At 35.8% G+C, this 14,531-nt stretch overlaps 1 protein-coding gene across 2 annotated transcripts in view; it reads left to right on the plus strand.

Annotated features, from left to right (window-relative positions):
- Nucleotides 1-5,982: 5,982 nt before the first annotated feature.
- The window catches only part of eml1 (EMAP like 1), a 62,384-nt gene continuing 53,835 nt past the window's right edge, over nucleotides 5,983-14,531 (plus strand). For both annotated transcript variants that reach the window (XM_055053262.1, XM_055053267.1), the window contains exon 1: nucleotides 5,983-6,125. Coding sequence is in view for 1 of the 2 variants with exons in the window: in XM_055053267.1 (XP_054909242.1) it covers nucleotides 6,098-6,125 (28 nt within the window). In the remaining variant the exon portion in view is untranslated. The remainder of the gene's footprint in view (nucleotides 6,126-14,531) is intronic.

Raw genomic sequence — 14,531 nt, forward strand, 5'->3', positions numbered from 1 at the left:
CGCCAACCAGCAGAGGGCGCCGATGGTCATCCTCAAGCGTTGATACACAAACAAAGATGGCGGCCCATGGATTTGAGTTTTGTTTGAAATGTTGAACAAGCCCTGGACGATGAAAGAAAACAAAATGCTCTTTACGCGCTTCTTTTTTAATTTCGTCAAGTGAAAAAACACGAGTCTAGAATTAAATGTAACAGAAAATTTGCGGGTTTATGTGACAAAAGATGAAAAGATGTAGGGAAAAAAGCTAAACAATGAAAATTAAACATAAAAGTTTATGTTTAAGAATTGGCACAACAGAACTGGGTAGTAGAGCAAACTTTTTAAAAATATAGAATAACACCTTTATAAGTATTTTTACCTTTACCTGAGTAACTTTAATTGGTATTTGTACTGAATGAAGAACAAACATGTTTTAACTAAAAATTGACCACAGACCTTCAGATTATTAAAGTTTCACATTTTAAAAAGTTATTTATATGATTAATAATTTTTTTCAAAACACCAAACTTTATATTATTGAGTCTGATGATGTAATTTTTAAATATTAAATGATTACTGTTTTGATTAGTTTACTCTTATTTGAGTAACTTCTTGGACGGCTACTTTTTTTACATTTTTTTAGGCATCTACATCATTTTGTGATTTTTCTCTCCGAGTTTCTGAGTTATTAATGTTAAAAATGGGTCAGTCACTGTTTCCTGCTGTGGAATCCATTGGCTGGGATATTTTGAGGTATTTCGCTTTTTGGTTATGAGATCCCCACATGTTGCTTTGCCCCCACACTCACTACATCACAGCAGCAGGCTGGGTCATTTTTCTTTTGAAGGCTCCTTCTTCCCCCCTCTGTTCTTCCTCAGCAGTCCATCCATCATACAGACCCTCCTCTCAGCCCCGCAGCGCTCCCTCGCTGTTTGGGCCAAAACTGCCTTTATAACTGGGTATTAATTCAAACTTGCTTCGTTGTTTTGCTTCTTCTCCTTCGTCTTTGCATCTGGAGTTTCCCCAAACTTTCGGCTGGTTGAGACCTGAGGGCAGGGCTGCAGAGGATCAGGAACCAGGGTTTCTCAGTGTGTGTGTGTGTGTGTGTGTGTGTGTGTGTGTGTGTGTGTGTGTGTGTGTGTGTGTGTGTGTGTGTGTGTTTCTGACTAACACCACTGTTCGAATCAAAGCGTCTGCCTTTTGTCTCCGCGCTCTGGAATCCCCTCCGTCACACCTCGGCTGCTGCCTGAGGGAAACTTCCTCCTCCTACAGTTAATCCTCCTGCAGAACGGCCTCCCCACAGCGGGAAAGAAGTCAATTAATTAAAGGATTTCAGGAGTTTTAATCTGGTAGATTCAAAGTTTGTAAAGCCACATGAGTAATCAGTTCTCTTTATATGAGTCTTGCACCAAAAGCTTGTATACTTCAGTCATTTTGGAGGAAATTAATACAAATATACACTTTTTTTTTTGCTGAAAATATAGACATTTTAATCAAAGTTGAATCATGTTTGCTTTCAATGTAACCTGTTTACATTTTCTATATTTTATCATTGTAATTTAATGTGAAAGACCAACACAAAGTTGTACACAATTGTGAAGAAGCAAGAAAATATATATCATTCAAAACATTTTTAAAAATTAAGAACTGAATAGTGCGGAGCGCAAACGTTTTCAGCCTCCTTTTTGGAACCAATTTCCCTCAGAGGTTTCCTGATTACCTACCAGTGTTTCATTGACTCTCAGTGCAAAAATAACTGCTTTGTGGTTGAAATGTGACAAAATATGGAAAAGTTTCAGGGGTGTGAATACTTCTGCAAGTCAATATTTATAAGACAAAAAGAAAACTGGTAAATGCAAACAAATTAACATTCAAATGTCCAATTGCTTTTTAGCTAAAAATGTATATATTTGTATTAATTTCCACCTAAATGAAGACGGTATCACAGCTTTGCATGTACAGTTGAGACTAGAAGTGTGCTTTGACTATATAAAAAGGCACATATGCATTTTATTTTTCACACCATCTGATGTAAAATCAGAATAATTTAGGATCACCACAAATATTTTTATTTGCTAAAAGCCAAAATAATGAGAAAGATCATTTTTAAATGCAGTTTTTATTGTCAAAGTCAACAGATTATTATGTTTTTAAGCAATTTGAGACAATACCAACAAAATTAATTCAATGTTTATTTTATCTATCACAAAAAAATCCTCATAAATTCACAATTAAACATGTTTTGGGTAAAATAATTAAAGAATATTGTAACTAAAGACATTGTCAGTGAAGTGTAAATGTCTGTAATGTGGATTCCTGCTCTGCGTTGCAGTGATTTAGCTTCCGCAGGTTGTTAAACCCGTAGAAAGCTGTGAACTGCAGCTCCTTTCCACAAGTCCTCAATTAGGGCTTTGCCCACAGAGCCATAAAACTGTTAGTGGAATCATTCAGAGGTCGTTAGATTCAGCACGATTAAGAGTTCATTAGTACCTGCAGACTCAGCTACTGTAGCAACTGGAGGATCATTACCGTTAAAGCCGTCAGCCACAGGCCGCTTTTCATCCACTCCACTTGGCTTCTCCACAAACAATGCAATAAAAATTTAAAGGAGATTATCTTCCTTCAGCCTCCCAGACTCTCCAAAGCAAGTTAGAAAACACTGCAGGTGCCTAATTGGTAGATAAGGCTCAACAAACAAGTCTTTAATTAGATTTATTAGTTTTAAGGCAGATAAGTGTTAGTAATTAATCCAGTTGACACATTTCAAAATTTAATTTACATTCAAAATGCTTTAAAAAGTTTGAAATCTACCTATTTAATTTTTTTTCTTAATTTATAAAGATTCAAAAATAACTAATCTGAATGTAATTTCAGATCAATACCACCAGTGTTCAGTATTATAACTACGACAACAGACAATATTCACAAAAATACAGTTTTTAGAAATTAAAAGCAGAAAACTAAGTGCCCTTAGTTATTTGTAACTAAGTGCCCTTAGTTTTCTGAGGCATAAAAAAAGGCATAAATATAATTTTATACCGACATTACATGTACTGAATAATTATTTTTCTTTAAAAACTGGAACAACCTGTTACAAGGAGGTGACTACATCATGCTGTGGGATGTTTTTCTTCATCAGAGACAGGTTATTTCCTCATCCTTAGCATTTTTTCATCAATGTTAAGGGATTATTGACTTACAACCAGCTGCTATATGTTGGTGAAAAGTCACTTCTAACTTAGTTTTGTCTTATTTCAAAGGTATAAAGACATTTGACAAAAATATAATAGATGTTGTGTTTTTGCAGTGTATTCGGATGGTCAAAAATGTGTTCACAGCGACTCAGCATTCAGTCTGAGTGATGATTAGAATTAGCATCAGGAGAAAATGTAACTTTAAGTAGCTAAAGGCGGTTTTACAAAATCATACCAGATATTTTTGTCTAGTTTCTATTGTAAATGTCTTAGTACTTGATTAATTGATCTTGAGTAATTGATCTTGTTACTCAACTAAATCATGAGTAACAAGATCAATTAAGTTGTTTTAAGTCAATTCATTAGTAATGATGACAAGTTCCATTGGCATATTATATAAGTGAAATAATCTGCCATTGAAATTAATGATGTTCCATCAATATAAAGGATTAATTGATTCATAAAATTTCTCATGTCTTCCTGAAAAGTTATTTGTAAGTTATTTCATGTGTGCTAAGGTTTTTGTAGTAGAAACCAAGAAACACTTGGTACGATTTTGTGTTTTTGCAGTGTATTAACAGAAAGTGGAAAATACATTAAAGTTTTTTGACCGTAAATGAAAGAATGGAAACACAGTAACTAACAGAACCCTGATCTGGGATCTGGACCAAGTCGTCCAAACTTATTGCACGTGATCAAAGGCCGCGAATTAGACACAGCGCTTTCTAATTCTTTCTGTTTGCAGGAGCTCATGGGGTCAAGAGGTCAGGCCAGGGTGAAGCTTTAGGCGTGTTTGGGAAAGCGCCTCTCCGGCTCTTGTTTGCCAAACATCAAAGTCGGTGTGAAGACTGCGAGGGTGGAGGGGTTCTGGCAGGTCCGCAGGAAAGATAACAGACCCGACACGTAACCCCCCGTGTTCCTCCAAAATCCCCTGATAACCCGTCTTCTCCCCGGCGCTAAATCCCAACCTCCGTGTCTCCAGGTTCTGCCGGACAAGCCCAGCGTCTGACCCCACTTAATCACATGCTGAACCTTTCCCTCGTGATAATCCTCGCTGCCAACTGACAGGAAGGCTCAGCTGAGCAAAGCCGGCGAGTAATTCAGGACAGAAAGTTCAACTGAAGCTCTCAGTTTTTCCCTTTGTTCACTCAAGTGGGACGGTAATCTGTGACCACTTTCCTTTGTGTCAAACTAGGGAAAGGAAACTTTCACCAGACTGAGTTCTTTGTGTTTTTTGAGGGGTTTTTTTCTGTTTGCCTGCTTCCTGTCGCTCATAAACATGAACTCCGATCTGTTTATTTGTCTGAAATTATCTCTCTGGACAGCGGAGTCACTTGACCCTGGAATCTGATCGCTGTCTTGGAGCAACAACAGATTTCATGGGAAGTGATGGAGCAAGAGCTCAACGAGACACCGCTGCCCTCTAGGGGGAAACCAAGGTACTACAACCAAAACTAAAGCTGTTTGCAGAAACTCTCCCAGTAAACTAATGGACCTGATTTTATATGAAGAAACTAATGGACCTGATTTTATATTAAGAAACTAATGGACCTGATTTTATATGAAGAAACTAATGGACCTGATTTTATATGAAGAAACTAATGGACCTGATTTTATATTAAGAAACTAATGGACCTGATTTTATATGAAGAAACTAATGGGTGCCCTTTGTAAAGTTATACAGTAAAAATTTACAAAAAATAAAAAAACAGTGCATTAAAACTGGGTATTAATGTCAGAGTTCTAAACTAGATATTTTGTTTACAACCTAAATATTTAGCTTTCAAATTAAATATTTAATAAGGAACATTTAATTTTAAACTAAATATTTAATTTATAATTAAATGGTGAAGTCAGAGCTAAATATTGAGCTTATTTACTTTCCAAATTAATTACTTTGCAAAGAAGATACATATTTAGCTCCAAATTAAAATTGTATTATGTTCCAGACTGAATACATATTTCTCCAAACTAACTATTTAATTTTCAAACTAAACATTGATTTTCCAAACTATTTACCAAGCAAACTAAATATTTAGTTCCAAATTAAGTGTTTACTTTGCAAGCTAAATATTTAGTTCTGAACTAAATGTTTAGTTACTCTCCATTCAATTTTCAAACTAAATATTTCATTTTCAAACTAGATATTTATTTCCCAAATTAATTATTTAGCAAGCAAACTGAATATTTATATTTCTAACATCTAAGTCGCTAACTACATATTTAATTTGAAAGTTAAACATTTAGTTTTCTAAATTAGATATTTAGTTTGGAACTCAGATATTTATAAATGTATGAATATGCTAAAAATATGACTTTGAAAAATTAATTCCTGCATTTTTTTTTTACCAATGACAGGCTAAACAAACATAAATGCAGCTGTTGATTTTTTTACTTTGTAATTGTAAACTGCTCATAAAGATGTCTCATTGCGATCGGGTTTAATTAGTAATATCAATCTGCAGACAAAAAAAAATCATATTGCAGTAAAAAATCGGAATTGCACAGTGAAAGTATCCTAATAGATTAAATAAACTGTTAGCGAACCAAACAATTCAGAATTTTCAACAAAGCCTCGTGCTTTTCTGCAGTTTGTGTGTTTTTGTGTTGAGTTTTGACTAAGCCAGCCTGTGAAATCTTATCCTCAGGGGTCGGTCACATCTCAGGGAAACAGAACCCCAAGGGAGGGCTGCTGGTTACAAATTTAGTGTCCAATGGAGCAGAGTGCAGCGGCTGACTGACGTATGTTCTGGCCACTGCTCAGATTGTTCGTAGAGGGTCAGAGTGGAGGAGGATAATCTGGCAGAAAGTGCGCAGAGACAGAGTCTGACAACCAAGACTAAACAGAAGTTCTTTGAGTCTTAAAGGAAGAAAAAAAAGAAGCAGAAGAAAAGAGACAATCCCTTCATCCTTCATCTGCAAGCATGTCGGACTGTGAGGGACCACCCATGGGTAAGAGGAGCTGAAATGATTATTCTCCGGTGGTGAACCCATGTTTAAGAGAGACATCTGAAGCAAACACTGGGCATACATGTGTGTAAATTGTTTGGATTTGTGTTCCTGCTTTGTGTGTGTGTGTATTTTTAGTGGAGGAGGGGACTTGTTGGTCCATCCTGTTTTAGTCTCCACTGGAGACGCCTCACCCAACAAGAAATCTGTTCAGTCAAAGGCCTTATTTGGAAACCTGAGGCAGTTTTCTTTGGAATGACGCACGATGACCTCGGCTGATAAAAACTTATTAAAAATCTTTTAGGGATGTTTTTTCCCTGGTGGAACATGCAGAGGAACTAAGGGTGAATGTCCCGGTGTCTCATTTTGAGCGCATTAATGGGTTTGTGTGTGGTAAAACATTAAAACTGCAGTTTGTAACATTTATGATTTTTTTTAATTTACATATTTGCTGAAACTGTCATGAAAAAAATCAAACTCTTCTGCCTTCCCTCAGCAATATCTAGAAACAATCAATCAGAGCCAGGAGGCGGGTCTAAGTGCTGTCAATCACCTCCATAATCCTGACATATTTAAGTCATTAATATATACACTGCAAAAAACCACAAAATCTTAGTAGGTATTTTTGGTCAAGTTTCTAGAGTAAATATCTTTGTTTTCTTTATTTCAAATTTACTAACTTACAAGATATATGAAGTTGTTTTAAGTAAATAATTCATTAATTTTGACAAAAAAGTATTAGATCCAGTGGCCGATTATTTCACCTATAGCATGAGAAAAATGTGTTTTCATCTGTGAAAAAATTTGCTAGCACTGTTTCATCAATATTTAAACAATCTCATATATGTCGCGGACTTTTGACTTATTCTAAGTCAAAAGTAGAAACTAGACCAAAAAATACTTTGTAAGATTTTGTGTTTATCTATTTTTGGTAGATTCATGTGGTTAAAGTTTATTTATTTGGTTAAAAACACATTAAAATGTAACGAGGAACTTAGATTTTGTTCCACATGTTGCGCTGTTGCCATGGAGAAACATTAGTTGGCGCGCTCAGAGTCACACTGAAGACTCTGGTCAGAAGAAGATGGAAATGATGCAACTAAAAAAGTATAACTTTATTACTTTAGTTCTTAATGTATTTTTGTAGGGATTGTTAGAACATGTAAAGACATGTTGTCCGCATTAAATATCTGTTGAAAGCCAAAAACAACAGTAGCAGAGCTAGCGTAGCCGGCCGTAGATGCTAATGCTAGTTAGCATAGCCAACAACAACTGCTGACAAACGACTTTTCTGGAATGGTAAGTTGTTTCTCCCCCATTACCACGTTTAACAGCGAGTACATGAGTGTGATTGACAGCGCTAATATCCTCCTCCTGCCTCTTGATTGGTTGGTTTTGGTCTTGAGTTGTGCAGTTCTTCACATGGCAGGTGGACTAAATCAATCTTCACAGATTGTCTGTCACGACATGGTGGCAATTTTAACAAATACTTAAAAAACATTTTTTATATATAAAAGTTGATGCTGCAACTTTAAGTGAGAGCTTGAGAGATAAAAATAAGCCTTTCTAATGTCTGGAAGTCTCACCAACAGCAACAGTCACTTATAAGGTTCTGCTTCTCTCTCTCTCCATCACTCACTGATGCCTCAGCCTTTTTCCCCTTCATCTTCTACCTCTATAGATGATTCCCTCGCCAGTAAATATGATCCTTTCATGTAGTCGGCCACACACGCATTCCTGTAATTGAGTCTGCTGCATGACTTGTTATCATCTGACCGACCTGCTTTATCGGATACTATGATTTCCTGACGCATTTACCAGGAAATTACATCAAGCCTGATAAAATCTAAACTGCTGAAACGGCCAGACGTCTGTCCTGCTTATTGCATTCATCCGTTTGGAAGCCCTTCAAGTTTATGAAATGACTGAACGATATTCGCTTCACTCAAAAACATAAAATCTGACCAAATATTTTTGGTCTAGTTTCTAATGCAAATATCTTAAGACACTTGAATTAAGACAAAACTAAGTTTTAAGCAACTTTTCAGCAAGAAATGAGCTTGTTTTAAATCAATAATTTCTTGATATTGATAAAAAAAGTCATACTAGTTCAATTGCCAGATTATTTATCTTACAACATGGGAAAATATCTTGTTAGAAGTTAAGTAATCTGAAGAAGTAACTAGTGTTTTTTCATCAAAATTAAGAAATTATTGATTTAAAACAAGCGCATGCATCTTGTTTAAAGGTAATCTGTAAGTTAGTTTTTGTCTTATTTTAAGTCTTTTGAGATATTTGCTGTAGAAATTAGACAAAAATTACTCAAGAAGATTTTCTGTTTTTGCAATGTTGAAAACCACAAACTCGTTCCTACATCTCAGTGTTTTATGCCATTGTCAACTGGAGGAATTTGAGGTTAGATGGCATCTGTCTTGCCAACAGTTCAAACCGCATATATACCATTACCATGTTTACAGTTTTTCTTCTCAGTTTTGTTTGACTTCGTGGCTTTGATGTATGTCATGGAGAAATATTTTAAGAAAGCACAAAAGGAGGAAAACTGCCAAGGAGTGATGAATGTTACACACAGGATACCAAACTTGGGCGTTATCGTCTAACACAATGACCACCCAAACATAAAGCTCAGTGGATTCTCGTATTTGTTGTGGTTAGCAACTAAAACCACCTACGAATAACTTAAATCTGGTTTTAATGCCCTATTTTATAGTTCAAACACCAAATATGCCCTAAAGCTTCAGGATGTAACTTCTGTTAAAAATACTTATTTGTCACTACATCATGCCAGTGTAGTATTCTTTCTCCCAATGCAAACTATAAACTAATAATCATTGGCAGGAGGCGGGTTTCAGCACCATCAATCATAATCTCTCTGGTAAATTGCAGTTAGCCTAGCATGCAATCAGTGCTAGCACCAGTTAGCATAGCCGCCGATGACGGCGGTTAAACTGTTTTCCTGTAAGGTAATAACTCATAAGGTAATAACTCATAGCGAACTGTCACAAGATGATGACAGTTTTAGCAAATGTGTAAGAAAAACATATTCTTCATCAAAGCTACATACTGCAGCTTTGCTATGGATTAATACACACAGTGAAAACCGTTTTAGCACAACCGTCCGCTTCGGTTAGCCGATAGCATGTTTAGCAGCATCGGGTTTTGGTGTTTCAGCTTTAATAACTCGCTTTATTTTTAATATTTTGGATATGTTTTACCAAAATAGTAATGAAACGATCCCATTCCATTCTAATTTTAAGTATAGAATGCTACAAATTCAAGAAGACCAGCAAATAAAGCTGTTTAAAATAAGATTTTCAGTGATAAATGTACATATTTTGTTAAATGGAAAATGTTATTTTTTCTTTTATTAGCCGTGTTTTTTTAATCTCATACCAAAAAGGGCAACAAATACAGCAATTTGTAATTCCAGATATTTTATTAAACTTGGCTAAATACAACAATATTTTTACAGGCAGCAAAATTTAAATAATTTGACCCAAAAAGTTTTCTTTCATTAAAGCATACCAATTTCTGCACCAACTGTGATTTGTTATTTTGATCTATGTTTCATCATATTATAACAAAATCTGGACATATAAATAGTGAAATAAAATTCACATTAAAATTGTTTTTCATTTTTACAAGACAAAAGTACATTTATGGATCCTTTGTACTTTCGACTGGTCGACTGGTCGAAAAAAAGGTTCCTGCAGCACAGATAATTTCCCACAGGGGGCAGTATTGTCATGTTTTCCATCTCCACGCCAAAATGATTGAAACACACAGAAACAGAAAGGTTTGACGTAATATAAGGCCAAGGGCTACAGGATAAAGAGTGAAAACAGCGTGAAACGAAGGGGAAGGAGGGTGAAGAAGTGAGAAAAGTCAGCAGCTCTGCTTTGTCCTGATTTTGATTTTTATTATGCAAAATTCTCTTGAATTTCCATTTGGTTTTTACTTGCTTCTAAAAAACAAACTGAGCAATTAAATTTTACTGTTTTATGGCTATAAGTGAATGTTTTTTTAACTGTTTCAAAAACCTTCTCAATGTAACATTAAAAATCAGCAGGCACTTCCCTGTTAGCTCCAGCACATTTGGTCAGCTGGTTTTACTACTGCTTGCGCTGTACAATGGCTGCTGGAAAGGGAAAAAAAAAAATTGTTGTTGACTTACCATCCAGAAACCACTTGCTGCATTCCTGTTTGTTGTGAAGGATGCTCCACTTTTGCTTTTCAAAGATGTACAGTTGTATTTCAGTGCGTCTGTTTGAAGTTATTTTTATGTGTGTGCGTAAACGTTGAGTTTGGGGTGGTGACCAGCAGCAGCTTCTTTGGATTTAAAGTGACATTACGCCCTGAAACAGCTCAGAACGGTCAGAATGGTAGAGTCTACAACCTCCTTATCTAAAAATGATTCTATGCAAAAATGTATTTAAATATTTTGTATAGATCTACCCTAACCTGTTCAAGGAAGGTTACATTTTAAGATAAATCAGTGAAAGAGTTTTTCAGACTACACGTGTTTGAAATCTTTTCTGTGTGAAAACAAACGTTTGTTTAGAAACGGAGGTGATGATGTCATCCCTAAACATGCTAACCATGTTCTTCTGGATCAGAACAGGCCCATTGTCCTGCAGTGGGACTGAATGGGTTTATATTTCATGCACAGGTTTGTAGATAATCATATTTGCAACGTGTGTTGGATGCTGCTGGAGTCTGGGGGAAGGGCGGCCAAACATGGCGCCACATCAGATGTGATTAGACCTGAGAGAAGCAGCAGCAACACAGAGTCCATTCCCACTTCAGCGTTTTATAGCAGATCTGACGTTATACATTAATTCATAACAGTCTACCTCAACATGCTGTTTTCTATAAAACACAGCAGTAGTTTTATTGAGTTTCATAATCTGCTGAATTATTGCCATCCTGGTCCACTTGTGCATCATTAACATATAGATTAGAAGAGGAGGAATTCCTGGTCTATAGCCACTCGTCTCCACTTCATCAGCATGAAGTTTGAAACTGAGGCGGAAAGCGCTAGCAAAGGTTGAGACGAAGCATTAAAGAGCAAAAAAATCATCTATATGGAGTAACGGCGTTATGAACAGATTCTCACTCTGTCTGCTTCTCTTTATTCACTGTTTTATACATATATGCACTGTAAAAACACATTTTACCAAGTAATTTTGGTTTTATTTTAGAGCAAATATCTCTGTCCACTTGCTATAAGATAAAATTAACTTCTCATCAATAAATAGGAGTTTTTTTTAAGTCAACAATTTCTTTAATATTGATGGAAATGTAATAAAAGTGGAATTTGTAGATTTTTAATCAATATTAAGAAATTATTGACTTAAACATGCTAAAATATTTTGCAGGAGAGTTCCTTGTAAATTAGTTTTATCTTATTTTATTTATATACACTAAAATTAGACCAAAAATATTTGGTTTATGTATATATAGTTTCAAATTTATTTGTCAACTTTAAACATTTTTAATTCAAAAACATCGCAGGCTGCTTCTTGGCTGCGCTAGCAAATTTAAAACCGGGATTAGCAAGTTTTCTAAGCTTAGAAAGCACAACACAATTTAAAAAATAAATATTTTAATAACATAATAACATAAATGGGTCAAGGTAACAACTGTTTGTTCTCGTCTTTATTACAACTTTAGAGGAAATAGAAACGTTTCGTTCTCAGACATTAAGATGTTTCCGCCTCGTTTTCAGTAGAACTTCAGGATCCAAATCTTTTTGGATTGCTCTAAATGCTCATCAGAGGAACCGCGTTCCTAAAGAGTAAAGCAGGGTTACTGAGCCAGAGCTCGGTGGGGATAAATGAGGAGCATCCACAGATATTAGCTGCATCATTTCAAGAGCAGGAGTGGTGACCCAGTTTCCTCTGACTCATAACATCATCACTTGGCAGAGCTGCAGCGTGTGTGGCCCGTAGTCTGCAGCTGCTGCAGCTTTTTTCTCTGCAGCACCACAAAACACGTTTACAGCTTCATGAAGGGATTAAAGCAGGTAAGTAAAGAATAAAACGTCCTGGGTTTGAATTCAGGATGTTTATGGTTGAGTTTCAGCTTTTCTCCGATTCAGTGGCAGATTTTCTCTCTGTGCCTGAAACTGGGTCACATTTCCCCCATAAAATCCAGCAACGGTTTGCAGTGAAACACTTTGGGTCCTGCTGATCTGTAGCAGGACGGCAGCCATTGCTGACGCTTTCTGTTGGTGATAGTGCATAAATCACAGGGTTTGGGTTTTCATCCTGTTGTAAAATATAATTTGATCTGGTTTATTTTTGTCTATTAGTATTCTGATTTACTCAAATGAGGGGTTTTGAAAACCTCCAGATCTGGTTTTAATCTGTTTTCTTGCTTTCTTTACAATTTATTTTAATAAATGGCAGAAAATGTTTTCAAAAGTGACTTTTATTTTGTTTCTAAATGATGAACGACAATGTTAGTGCCAAATTATGAGAATTTTTTTGTTAATTTCAAGTAAATGTTTGTAATATTAGCAGAATAAAGACACGACATCTTAAAATTGCAAGAAAAATGTAATTTATAGAAACATTTGTTTTTCACAGTCATTTTAAAACCTGCTTCTGGTAAAAATAATGTGGATTTGTGAAAGATGAAGTAGTTCCTTATCTATAAAACTGATGTCAAAGCATGACTTCACAAAGTACTCTACATTCATAATTTACAGTTTTTATTTTTCATGTTATATTTAGTTGTAGAGTTGACCTAAATTCAAAGCAAGATGGCCGCCTTTATGGGTCTGCTAACGTGACTGAACATCTCAAAAAGCTTCGTTCAGATTTAGATAATAAATCTGTGCTGCTACATTCGGATGAAAAAAATCTTCCACAGAAAAACACTGAAGTTCTTCAGTGTTTGTTTTTTTGTTGTTCTTTTTTTTTTACTGTAAACTTTTATGCAAAATTCATATTTTGTAGTTTTTTATGCTTCCATTTTTAAGACTTTCCTGGTGCTAATAACAGCCGAAGGGCTTGAAAAAGAAACCCACCCAGCTGTTTTATGTCAACAAATATTTGTTGACATAAAATTATCAATTATCAACGGTGACTGCCTTGTTACCTAGCAACAGCAGCAGAGCTCCAGCATGTTTTTTCTGCTGGTTCTACTGGTTTGTTCTGCTGGAAAAGAAAAAATGTTTTGTTGACTTGCCATCCAGAAGCCATTTGCTGCATTCTTCTTGGTTGTGCAGGAAGCTCCACTTCTGCTTTTCAAAGACTTGTGTTTGTATAAATTCGCATCTTTTTGCAGCCATTTTCACATGCGAGTGTAAATGTTGAGTTGGGGGCGTGGCCAGCAGCAGCTTATTTGTATTTAAAGTGACAGAGACCCTAAATGTAAAGAACTGAGCAGAGTAAAAATGTATTATTTATGTAGCTGTAGACCTATCCGAACCTATTCTAGGAAGAATGACGGACCACCTTTAAATGTCTTTTTGTAATTTCTCAGTTTAACCTTTCAGAAACAAAAAATAAATTAAATTTGACTGAAGTTTTTGGCAATAATCTTATTTCCTGTCTCAGAAGGATCAGCAACAGCAATTCCTCTTTTAGGAGTACTACTCCATTTAAATAACGTCTTACTTCAAAATATCCATGTCAGGTTAAAGTCCTATTTCACTCCTTCCTGCTCTATGAGGCTTTATTTACTTTTATTTTACTACTTTTGGCAGATTCTGTTTGTGATCACACTTGTTTGTGCTCTGTCACAAGCAGCTGTATAAATGGCAACATTTAACTCGTTAAAATGTTTATCAAAAAGTGTCTATCCAACTTGTTTATGTAAAATGTTTAAAGGACTGATTTGGAGCCCAGGTGTAAAAGAACAAAGGAGATAAATAAGCAGGACAGGAACACAGATGGTGGCTGGATCACACCGAGGATTGACCCTTTCCCCCCCTCTGCTCTGGATTTGATTGTTCATAATCCCAACCCACCAACAGCCCGACTGATCATCTGCTGACGAAACCAATGTCAGCAGTTTCTTCTCTCTTTTTAAAAAGAGAAATGTCTGGTATGGCTGAATGCGACCTTCAGGAGCTGCAGCTATAAACCAACAGCGAGTTTTAGCAACACAAAACAAGGTCAGGCTGGAGTGTTTCTGTTGCAGTTTTGCAAAATAAATTTATTTCAACACGGCTGAAAAACCACCTCATCCTAAAGCTACAATAGTTTTACCAAGATTTGTAATTTCAATTTGTGCAATTTTACGGTTAAGAGAAACTCAGTTATTGATGCCAGTCGCATTCGTGTGTCGTCCTGTAAGTCCAACCTCAAACCTTTTCTGGCATGATTTTATTTAGGAGTATCAGAGTTAGAGGGGTTTAATACAAAGAGATGCCACATTTGT

Source organism: Poeciliopsis prolifica, unplaced genomic scaffold (assembly GCF_027474105.1).
Source record: "Poeciliopsis prolifica strain line A6 unplaced genomic scaffold, Auburn_PproV2 SCAFFOLD037, whole genome shotgun sequence".
NCBI lineage: Eukaryota > Metazoa > Chordata > Actinopteri > Cyprinodontiformes > Poeciliidae > Poeciliopsis > Poeciliopsis prolifica.